Source organism: Oncorhynchus clarkii, chromosome 19 (genome assembly GCF_045791955.1).
Source record: "Oncorhynchus clarkii lewisi isolate Uvic-CL-2024 chromosome 19, UVic_Ocla_1.0, whole genome shotgun sequence".
NCBI classification, from domain to species: domain Eukaryota; kingdom Metazoa; phylum Chordata; class Actinopteri; order Salmoniformes; family Salmonidae; genus Oncorhynchus; species Oncorhynchus clarkii.
Window position 1 is genome coordinate 15886548 of NC_092165.1, and position 11969 is coordinate 15898516.

At 43.8% G+C, this 11969-nt stretch overlaps 1 protein-coding gene across 1 annotated transcript; it reads right to left on the reverse strand.

Moving 5' to 3' along the window:
* Window positions 1-724: 724 nt before the first annotated feature.
* LOC139374833 (uncharacterized) lies at window positions 725-5801 on the reverse strand. The gene is made up of 3 exons (XM_071115985.1): window positions 5311-5801; window positions 4790-4920; window positions 725-3874 (listed from the first exon to the last, which is right to left on the reverse strand). Exons 1-3 carry the CDS (start codon window positions 5594-5596, stop codon window positions 2678-2680), a joined length of 1614 nt encoding a protein of 537 aa, XP_070972086.1. The 5' UTR covers window positions 5597-5801; the 3' UTR covers window positions 725-2677.
* Between the last annotated feature and the right edge of the window lie 6168 nt (window positions 5802-11969).

Consider the following 11969-nt stretch of genomic DNA (forward strand, 5'->3'; position numbering starts at 1 on the left):
TAATTTAAGACAAAATTAATCAAGGCATGGGCCCGTATCCACAAAGCGGCTCAGAGTAAAAGTGCTGATCGAGGACCAGGTCCCCACCTGTCAAATAAATAAACACATAGTGTTATTATTATGATCTAAAAGGCAAAACTGATCCTAGAACAGCACTCCTACTCTGAGAGGCTTTGTGGATACAGGCTCTGACCTAATACCATTCAGACAGTAGTTCACAGTGGGCTCACCTCAGTGAGACTGTGTGTGGTCCTGTGCTGTTCAGCTGGTTCCTCTGTGGGTTCAGAAGGAGGTGTCGTCTGGTTGTCCTCCATGACCTTGGTCCCCTCAGGGTTCCCCAGACTCTCCTCACAACCATCCTCCTTCACCAGCAGCACCTCTGGACCCTCCTCCTGGAAGAGACATGTGATACAGACATACACTCCCTCAGGTACGTACACACAGATAATAAACACACTTTCAACATGGAGTGTTTACGCTTCCCCACTACATGAGTCCAATACTGTAGTTATAGAATAACTTCATTGTTGTTAAACCCATTATGGTGGACATAAATATGATTTATCATCTCAGATAAGCCTGACTTAACTATTTTGAGGTGTACAGTAGGTGTTTGTTAGGGTGTGGGTATGTGTAGGTATATTTAGTAAGTGTATATTGGTTGTAAAGCGTGAGATCAGATGTGATGTATTCTAAAGAGACTCTCAATGAAAGTCTTGGAATGAAAAGTCCCATTTCGTGTTTATTAAACAAACAAGTTTTAAACACACCATATGAAAACCACACATACACATGTCTCAACTACAAATCTGCATGAAGTTGATGAATATAAAATATTAAAAGTGTCTTGGGAAAATGTGTGAACATCATATAGCCTACAAAATACAACCACAATATGTTACAGACTTTTGTAGGCTTATTTATGCCTTATACACTGCTCAAAAAAATATCGGGAACACTAAAATAACACATCCTAGATCTGAATGAATGAAATATTCTTATTAAATACTTTTTTCTTTACATAGTTGAATGTGTTGACAACAAAATCACACAAAAATGATCAATGGAAATCAAATTTATCAACCCATGGAGGTCTGGATTTGGAGTCACACTCAAAATTAAAATGGAAAACCACACTACAGGCTGATCCAACTTTGATGTAATGTCCTTAAAACAAGTCAAAATGAGGCTCAGTAGTGTGTGTGGCCTCCACGTGCCTGTATGACCTCCCTACAACGCCTGGGCATGCTCCTGATGAGGTGGCGGATGGTCTCCTGAGGGATCTCCTCCCAGACCTGGACTAAAGCATCCGCCAACTCCTGGACCGTCTGTGGTGCAACGTGGCGTTTGTCGATGGAGCAAGACATGATGTCCCAGATGTGCTCAATTGGATTCAGGTCTGGGGAACGGGCGGGCCAGTCCATAGCATCAATGCCTTCCTCTTGCAGGAACTGCTGACACACTCCAGCCACATGAGGTCTTGCATTAGGAGGAACCCAGGGCCAACCGCACCAGCATATGGTCTCACAAGGGATCTGAGGATCTCATCTCGGTACCTAATGGCAGTCAGGCTACCTCTGGCGAGCACATGGAGGGCTGTGCGGCCCCCCAAAGAAATGCCACCCCACACCATGACTGACCCACCGCCAAACCGGTCATGCTGGAGGATGTTGCAGGCAGCAGAACGTTCTCCACGGCGTATCCAGACTGTCACGTCTGTCACATGTGCTCAGTGTGAACCTGCTTTCATCTGTGAAGAGCACAGGGCGCCAGTGGCGAATTTGCCAATCTTGGTGTTCTCTGGCAAATGAAAAACGTCCTGCACGGTGTTGGGCTGTAAGCACAACCCCCACCTGTGGACGTCGGGCCCTCATACCACCCTCATGGAGTCTGTTTCTGACCATTTGAGCAGACACATGCACATTTGTGGCCTGCTGGAGGTAATTTTGCAGGGCTCCTCCTGCTCCTCCTTGCACAACGGTGGAGGTAGCGGTCCTGTTGCTGGGTTGTTGCCCTCCTACGGCCTCCTCCACGTCTCCTGATGTACTGGCCTGTCTCCTGGTAGCGCCTCCATGCTCTGGACAGTACGCTGACAGACACAGCAAACCTTCTTGCCACAGCTCGCATTGATGTGCCATCCTGGATGAGCTGCACTACCTGAGCCACTTGTGTGGCTTGTAGACTCCGTCTCATGCTACCACTAGAGTGAAAGCACCGCCAGCATTCAAAAGTGACCAAAACATCAGCCAGGAAGAATAGGAACTGAGAAGTGGTCTGTGGTCCCCACCTGCAGAACCACTTCTTTATTGGGGGTGTCTTGCTAATTGCCTATAATTTCCACCTGTTGTCTATTCAATTTGCACAACAGCATATGACATTTATTGTCAATCAATGTTGCTTCCTAAGTGGACAGTTTGATTTCACAGAAGTGTGATTGACTTGGAGTTACATTGTGTTGTTTTAGTGTTCCCTTTATTTTTTTGAGCAGTGTATGTCACACAATGACTGGATGCAAAATTCTACCCAGGAATATTAAACACTGAAATCTGTTACTCTCTTTATTCCAAATGTATCTGTGGATCTTTTCTGCTGACAACAATGACCATTCATCTTAGTCTTTAATGCAGGGTTTGATCTAAATGTCAGAAGCTATCGAGTGGAATGGTTACTTTCTATGTTATAGAGTTGAATGGTGTTTTTGCTGGTGCATCCTGAGGTAGGTCCTCTCTGAGAACCTCTTCCCACAGTGTGTACAGGCAAATGGCTTCTCTCCCGTGTGGACCTTCAAGTGCATCTTCAGCTGGTCCTGACGGGAGAACCTCTTCTCACACTGGGGGCAGCTGTAGGGTTTCTCCCCTGTGTGGACCCTCTCGTGCCTCTTCAGGTCACCAGCCTGGGTGAAGCGCATGTGACACTGGGTACATTTGAAGGGTTTTACCCCTGTGTGGAACCGCTGGTGCCTCTTCAGGTTGCCAGCATGGGCAAAGCGCATATGACACTGGGTACAGCTGAAGGGTTTCACCCCTGTGTGGACCCTCTGGTGGATCTCCACCTTCTGTGGGCAGCTGAAGCCTTTGTTACAGAACATGCAAAAGAACTGCTTCTCTTTACCGCCTGTTGTTGCTCCCTCTCCCCACACCTTGGCCGTTTGGTTGTTTGAGTTCAATACCTGATCTAAAAGGATGCAGCCTTGTGAATCGGAAGGCCCCATCGACATGGACACTGGGTGTAAAGGGGAGTGGGTCGAGACATTTAAATTTGTCTCCAAGCTGTCCCTGTAGTCTAAGAAGTCACTGGAGCTGCCATGCGAGTGTCCTTCTCCGAAGTGAGTCTCGTCTGCATTCCATGTCACAGGAACATCGCCCTCCACTTTCACAGTCATCTCATCTACGACCAGACCCTCCCCTTTCTTATCTAGGCACCGTCCAGAGTTAACACTACTACTGTACTGGTTCCAGTTCCCTCTCATTGGATTAGTCTGTGTATCTAAGCCCACAGGCATGTCACCAGGTATCATCTCTGTTGTGTATGAACAGGACGGATCATTGCCAGTCTGTAACGTGTCACCTGAGTCCTGATGGGACAGAACCGTCCTCGGGTTACCGTACTGGAAATATTCTGAGTGGGGAGCAGGACAGCCCAGCCCCGTTAAAGTCTTGGTGTCTGTCTCTGACTTGAGGACGGCGTTTGGCGTTCCACTGACCTCCGTGATGCTGCGTCGGGTCATGGGTAGCACTGTGGCAGTGGTGGGGTCCTCCGTGGCTACAGGGGGAGCTCCAGTCTGGATGTTACGGCTGTGCCATGGTTCCTCCTCTCCTTCAGTCTTCTCCTGCTTGACCTCAGGACCTGCAGCCTCTGCATCTGCATCTGCAGACTGACACAAGAAGAGTGGAGGTTATTAACGGTACATGAGTGGAATTGGATAACAATGTCGTAGGGAAGTCTTTTTTTTTAAACCAAGTTTGTATATGTTTTGTCTTTTTTTTTGGAGGGGGGGGGGGGGTACAATATTAATGTCAATTTACACAGTTCATACGGTAACCCGAGGCTGCCAAAGAAAAACATACAGAGAAATTATCATATTGATCACACAGTATTGTGTAAATAATAAAATTGGTGTAAAGAGAGAAACATAAAGAGGTGGTCCTGCACCACCAACTCCCCCATTCCATTTAGACGTCTTCACGGGTCCAAAGAGGTTGACGTGCACTGTCAACTATGGGACCTTATATAGACAGGTGTGTGTCTTTCCAGATCATGTCCAATCAATTGAATATACCACAGGTGGACTCCAATCAAATTGTAGAAACATCTTAAGGATGATCAATGGAAACAGGATGCACCTGATCTCAATTTTGAGTGTCATAGCAAAGGGTCTGAATACTTATGTAAATAAGGTATTTATTTAAGGTGGTAGATTAGCTTTAATGTTGCAGATAGATTGTGGCTTCCATTAATGTAATTGTCTGCATCATTTCCAATCCACCATATAAATATATATCATTTTATTTTTTAATGTGTTTTCCTTTATTTTTTGCAGCAGCAGCACTGCCTGACAGCAGTAATAATCTCTTATTGATTGAGAGATTCAAGGAGCTATCATCGTTAAGTAACATAGTAGATGCAACGCATTCAATATTTACATTCATGCACTTCGAAATGAACTTTGTCCTAGAAGCATTTAACTACAGGGCATTCCCACATCATATGAAGGATGAGGGGAGCCTTTCTGAAATAAACAGGCCACATTTAAAGTAACTAATGTTTTATGCAACACTATTGCACTAACCTCCATCACGATAACGTGCTGGGATGAGGTTCCATTCCCCTCATCAACAGTGATTGGTTGGTCATCTCTCCATATATTGTGTCCCGTTGGCTTCACAAAGCTCCTGTGTCCTCCAGTGAGATGTCCTTCGCCTGAGAGAGTGATTGGGGGGAAAGAGGTGGTTAGGTTAGCTACTGTCAATGTTCAACACTATATTGTACACCATTGACACGGTCTAGAATTGGCAAGGGTGTAAGGTAACACTTCTCATCACTTCATACAATTTATTGATTGACTGAATTATGTTCTATGCATCTAATTGTTTTCATTGAGCTAATAATAGGAAATGCAGTAAATTAAGAATCTGGTTAAAATTTGATATTATGTCTTTGTGCAAGATAGTATGCAATAATTGCCTTGATTACTAAGCTATCGAAAAACTGTCCAAGGCTCAATTCTGGGTAATACATCTGAACACATGTGCAGAACGGGTGACAGGCACTGAGCTATGCCGCGCAGCCTCCGCCTTCTGCAAAATGTACCTCTTGTCATTCCTCTGTATCGGTCGAGGATCTTGACACTACTGGAAATGGCGAGGACGCGCTCCCGCAATGTCCTCTCTGCGCGCTCCCGTGACACCTTCAATTCTAGTAGCTGTAGTTTCCTCCGCAATGCCCTGTTTTCTTTCTGGCTTTGAGTTATTTCCAAACGAAACACTGCATAGTCGTCGTCTACGACTTTACAGATCTCTGCCACGGCTGCATTCGCTAGCACCTCCATGATGGAGGCTTTTTGAGTGTGAAAAACCATACTGTTCACGTTAGCCATTTTTAGCTAGTTAGCAGCTAGCTAGCTAGCTATCAACAAAATCCTGTCTCCAACGTGAATTAAACTACCCTAGGTACGTATGTGATGCTGTACAAGTAAATTAGTCATATTTTAAGTTCCAGTGTGTTAATAAACGTCTAAATAACAACAATAAAACCGCTAACGGGGAAATCGTTCTTAGTCACTGTTCACTTCCGTTTACACTGAATAGAAAGGATCTCATTGGTTGGCGTCATACTGTATCTCAAAGGGTTTTGTTAAACGGAAAAGTAATGCGCGTTGTTGTTTGAAACACGGTAATGCTTATTACATTATATTACACATAACATATCCTATGATCATTCTCTCAAGCTGAGAGCAGACTTGTTTAGAAAGAACAGTAGCCGTGTCCGAATACCCGTAGTAAGTAGTATGCGAAAAAAATACGTTTTATAAGTATATGAAATTTCGAAAATATGCCGCCTTCATATTCCAGTCGGAACTAGAAACTCCGAAATTTCCGATCTGTAGATTCGTTGAACGCCTGTACATCCGACTAAAATGTAAACGCAGCATTGGTACACTGAAAGTTACAACTAAAATGCTTGATTGTGTTGACTCCCGCCATTCGTTCATTTTGGTACAGGCGTCATTTTATCTGCTCTTGTCAAACACGTGAGTCAAAAATATGAGTTTAATATACTATATCAAACGCTGAAATTAGTATGCAGTTTAAGTATGTAATACTAGTATGGGTATTCTTACAAGGCCACTGTGTTAATATTAATAGAGTAGAGAAGAATAGAATGACTGACTTCATTCCATTTACACTGAACAAAAAATATAAACGCAACATGTAAAATGTTGGTCCCATGTTTCATGAGCTGAAATAAAATATCCCAGAAATGTTCCATATGCACATATAAAATATCCACTAACATCCATGTTAGGAGCATGCTGCCTTTTCCAAGATAATCCATCCACCTGACAGGTGTGGCATATCAAGAAGTTGATTAAACAGCATGATCATTACACAGGTGCACCTTGTGCTGGAGACAAAAGACCAATCTAAAATGTGCAGTGTTGTCACACAACACAATGCCACAGATGTCTCAAGTTTTGAAGGAGCATACAATTGGCATGCTGCCTGCAGGAAGGTCCACCAGAGCTGTTGCCAGAGAATGTAATGTTAATTTCTCTACCATAAGGTTCCTCCAACTGAGTTTTAGAGAATTTGGCAGTACGTCCAACCGGCCTCACAACCGCAGTGTAACAACGCCAGCCCATGTGTAACCACTCCATCCCAGGACCTCCACTCCTGGCTTCTTCACCTGTGGGATCGTCTGAGACCAGCAACACGGACAGCTGATGAAACTGAGGAGTATTTATATCGGTATTAAAGCCTTTTTGTGGGGGAAAAAATAATTCTGATTGGGTGGGCCTTGTTCCCAAGTGGTTGGGCCTATGCCCTCCCAGGCCCACCCATGGCTGTGCCCCTTTCCAGTCATGTGAAATCCATAGATTAGGGCCTAATTCATTTATTTAAATTGACTGACTGACTTATATGAACTGTAACTCAGTCAAATCTATGAAATTGTTGCTTGTTGTGCTTATATTTTTGTTCAGTGTAGTTGAGGTAATATGAACATATAGGTAGGGGTAAAAGTGACTAGGCAATCAGGATAGATAATAAACAGAGTAGCAGCAATGTGTGTGAGCATATGGAGTGTTTGTGTAAGTGTATGTGGGTAGCGTCCAGCGAGTGTGCATAGTCAGTGTAAGAGTCGGTGCAATAAAGGGTCAATGCAATAGTCTGGGTAGCCATTTGATTAGCTATTTAGCAGTCTTATGATTTGGGGGTAGAAGATGTTCAGGTGCCTTTTGGTCCCAGAATTGACGCTCCAGTACCGCTTGCTGTGTGATAGCAGAGGAACAGTCTGTGACAATTTTCCGGCGCTTCCTCTGACACCGCCTGTTATAGAGGTCCTGGATGGCAGGGAGCTCGGCACCAGTGATGTACTGGGCCATCTACACCACCCTCTGTAGTGCCTTGCGATCGAGGGTGGTGCAGTTGCCATACCAAGCGTTGATGCAGCCGGTCAAAACGCTCTCAATGGTGCAGCTGTATAATTTTTTTAGGATCTGAAGGGCCATGCCAAATCTTTTTAACCTCCCGACGGGGTAGAGGCGCTGTCGCACCTTCTTCATGACTGTGCTAGTGTGAGAAGACCATGTTAAGTCCTTGGTGATGTCGACACAGAGGAACTTGAAGCTCTCGACATGCTCCACTAAAGCCCTGTGGATGGGGCATTCTCACCTCTCCTTCTCCTGTAGTCCATGATCCTTTGTTGAGGGAGATGTTGTTGTCCTGGCACCACACTGCCAGGTCCTCCTCCCTGTAGGCTGTCTCATTGTCATTGGTGATCAAGCCTACCACCGTCATGTCATCAGCAAACTTGATGATGGCATTGGAGTCGTGCTTGGCCACAGTCATGGGTGAACAGGGAGTACAGGACGGGACTAAGCCCACACCCTTGAGCGGCCCTGTGTTGAGGGTCAGCGTAGCAGATGTTACCTACCCTTACCACCTGGGGGCGGCCCGTCAAAGTGCAGGATCCAATTGCACAGGAAGGTGTTCAGTATCAGCAGTTCCTCATCAACTACCGTTCATTAACACAAATTATAAAGAAGAGCATTTAAAGGTTTATATGATCAAATCAAAGTTTATTGGTGGCGTACACAGTTTATTGGATGTTAGTTACTAGCTAAATGCTTGTTACCAGCTCCTAACAGTGCAGTACAATGTCAAACAATGAAAAATTAAGAAATAACAGAACGAATCAATCCAAATAACACTATCAATAATCCAAATAGCCATTGGTGGTGCGTATATACACAGGATGAATGATATGTACAGCAGTAGATGTATTAGAGTGAGCTATTTCGAGAATACTGTATATACAGTGGGGCAAAAAAGTATTTAGTCAGCCACCAATTGTGCAAGTTCTCCCACTTAAAAAGATGAGAGAGGCCTGTAATTATCATCATGGGTACACTTCAACTATGACAGACAAAATGAGAAGAAAAAATCCAGGAAATAACATTGTAGGATTTTTTATGAATTTATTTGCAAATTATGGTGGAAAATAAGTATTTGGTCACCTACAAACAAGCAAGATTTCTGGCTCTCACAGATCTGTAACTTCTTCTTTCAGAGGCTCCTCTGTCCTCCACTCGTTACCTGTATTAATGGCACCTGTTTGAACTTGTTATCAGTATAAAAGACACCTATCCACAACCTCAAACAGTCACATTCCAAACTCCACTATGCCCAAGACCAAAGAGCTGTCAAAGGACACCAGTAACAAAATTGTAGACCTGCACCGGGCTGGGAAGACTGAATCTGCAATAGGTAAGCAGCTTGGTTTGAAGAAATCAACTGTGGGAGCAATTATTAGGAAATGGAAGACATACAAGACCACTGATAATCTCCCTCGATCTGGGGCTCCACGCAAGATCTCACCCCGTGGGGTCAAAATGATCACAAGAACGGTGAGCAAAAATCCCAGAACCACACAGGGGGACCTAGTGAATGACCTGCAGAGAGCTGGGACCAAAGTAACAAAGCCTACCATCAGTAACACACTACGCCGCCAGGGACTCAAATCCTGCAGTGCCAGACGTGTATCCCTGCTTAAGCCAGTACATGTCCAGGCCCGTCTGAAGTTTGCTAGAAAGCATTTGGATGATCCAGAAGAAGATTGGGAGAATGTCATATGGTCAGATGAAACCAAAATATAACTTTTTGGTAAAAACTCAACTCGTCGTGTTTGGAGGACAAAGAATGCTGAGTTGCATCCAAAGAACACCATACCTACTGTGAAGCATGGGGGTGGAAACATCATGCTTTGGGGCTGTTTTTCTGCAAAGGGACCAGGACGACTGATCCGTGTAAAGGAAAGAATGAATAGGGCCATGTATCGTGAGATTTTGAGTGAAAACCTCCTTCCATCAGCAAGGGCATTGAAGATGAAACGTGGCTGGGTCTTTCAGCATGACAATGATCCCAAACACACCGCCCGGGCAATGAAGGTTCCAGCAACATTTCAAGGTTCCTGGAGTGGCCTAGCCAGTCTCCAAATCTCAACCCCATAGAAAATCTTTGGAGGGAGTTGAAAGTCCGTGTTGCCCAGCAACAGCCCCAAAACATCACTGCTCTAGAGAAGATCTGCATGGAGGAATGGGCCAAAATACCAGCAACAGTGTGTGAAAACCTCGTGAAGACTTACAGAAAACATTTGACCTCTGTCATTGCCAACAAAGGGTATATAACAAAGTTTTGAGATAAACTTTTGTTATTGACCAAATACTTACTTTCTACCATAATTTGCAAATAAATTCATTACAAATCCTACAATGTGATTTTCTGGAATTTTTTTTTCTCATTTTGTCTGTCATAGTTGAAGTGTACCTATGATGAAAATTACAGGCCTCTCTCATCTTTTTAAGTGGGAGAACTTGCACAATTGGTGGCTGACTAAATACTTTTTTGCCCCACTGTAAATACAGTGTGTATAAAAAAAGAAGAGGGAAGTGTCCAATGTTTCTATGCATGGGACAGCAGTGTTGAATGTGTTTGTGAGTATGGGTGTATGCATGTGTCTGAGTGTATACAGTGCCTTGCGAAAGTATTCAGCCCCCTTGAAATTTGCGACCTTTTGCCACATTTCAGGCTTCAAACATAAAGATATAAAACTGTATTTTTTTGTGAAGAATCAACAACAAGTGGGACACAATCATGAAGTGGAACGACATTTATTGGATACTTTTCTAACAAATCAAAAACTGAAAAATTGAGCGTGCAAAATTATTCAGCCCTTTACTTTTAGTGCAGCAAACTCTCTCCAGAAGTTCAGCGAGGATCTCTGAATGATCCAATGTTGACCTAAATGACTAATGATGATAAATACAATCCACCTGTGTGTAATCAAGTCTCCGTATAAATGCACCTGCACTGTGATAGTCTCGAGGTCCGTTAAAAGCGTAGAGAGCATCATGAAGAACAAGGAACACACCAGGCAGGTCCGAGATACTGTTGTGAAGAAGTTTAAAGCCGGATTTGGATACAAAAAGATTTCCCAAGCTTTAAACATCCCAAGGAGCACTGTGCAAGCGATAATATTGAAATGGAAGGAGTATCAGACCACTGCAAATCTACCAAGACCTGGCCGTCCCTCTAAACTTTCAGCTCATACAAGGAGAAGACTGATCAGAGATGCAGCCAAGAGGCCCATGATCACTCTGGATGAACTGCAGAGATATACAGCTGAGGTGGGAGACTCTGTCCATAGGACAACAATCAGTTGTATATTGCACAAATCTGGCCTTTATGGAAGAGTGGCAAGAAGAAAGCCATTTCTTAAAGATATCCATAAAAAGTGTCGTTTAAAGTTTGCCACAGGCCACCTGGGAGACACACCAAACATGTGGAAGAAGGTGCTCTGGTCAGATGAAACCAAAATTGAACTTTTTGGCAACAATGCAAAACGTTATGTTTGGCGTAAAAGCAACACAGCTGAACACACCATCCCCACTGTCAAACATGGTGGTGGCAGCATCATGGTTTGGGCCTGCTTTTCTTCAGCAGGGACAGGGAAGATGGTTAAAATTGATGGGAAGATGGATGGAGCCAAATACAGGACCATTCTGGAAGAAAACCTGATGGAGTCTGCAAAAGACCTGAGACTGGGACGGAGATTTGTCTTCCAACAAGACAATGATCCAAAACATAAAGCAAAATCTACAATGGAATGGTTCAAAAATAAACATATCCAGGTGTTAGAATGGCCAAGTCAAAGTCCAGACCTGAATCCAATCGAGAATCTGTGGAAAGAACTGAAAACTGCTGTTCACAAATGCTCTCCATCCAACCTCACTGAGCTCGAGCTGTTTTGCAAGGGGGAATGGGAAAAAATGTCAGTCTCTCGATGTGCAAAACTGATAGAGACATACCCCAAGCAACTTACAGCTGTAATCGCAGCAAAAGGTGGCGCTACAAAGTATTAACTTAAGGGGGCTGAATAATTTTGCCGCCCAATTTTTCAGTTTTTGATTTTTTAAAAAAGTTTGAAATATCCAATAAATGTCATTCCACTTCATGATTGTGTCCCACTTGTTGTTGATTCTTCACAAAAAAATACAGTTTTATATCTTTATGTTTGAAGCCTGAAATGTGGCAAAAGGTCGCAAAGTTCAAGGGGGCCGAATACTTTCGCAAGGCACTGTATATGAGTGCAGAGTCTGCGTGTGTGTGAGAGAGCTTGTGTGTGTATTTTGTGTGAGTGAGCAGGTGTATGTGTGCAAAAAAAGTCTCTACGATGCAGGACAGGCAGAC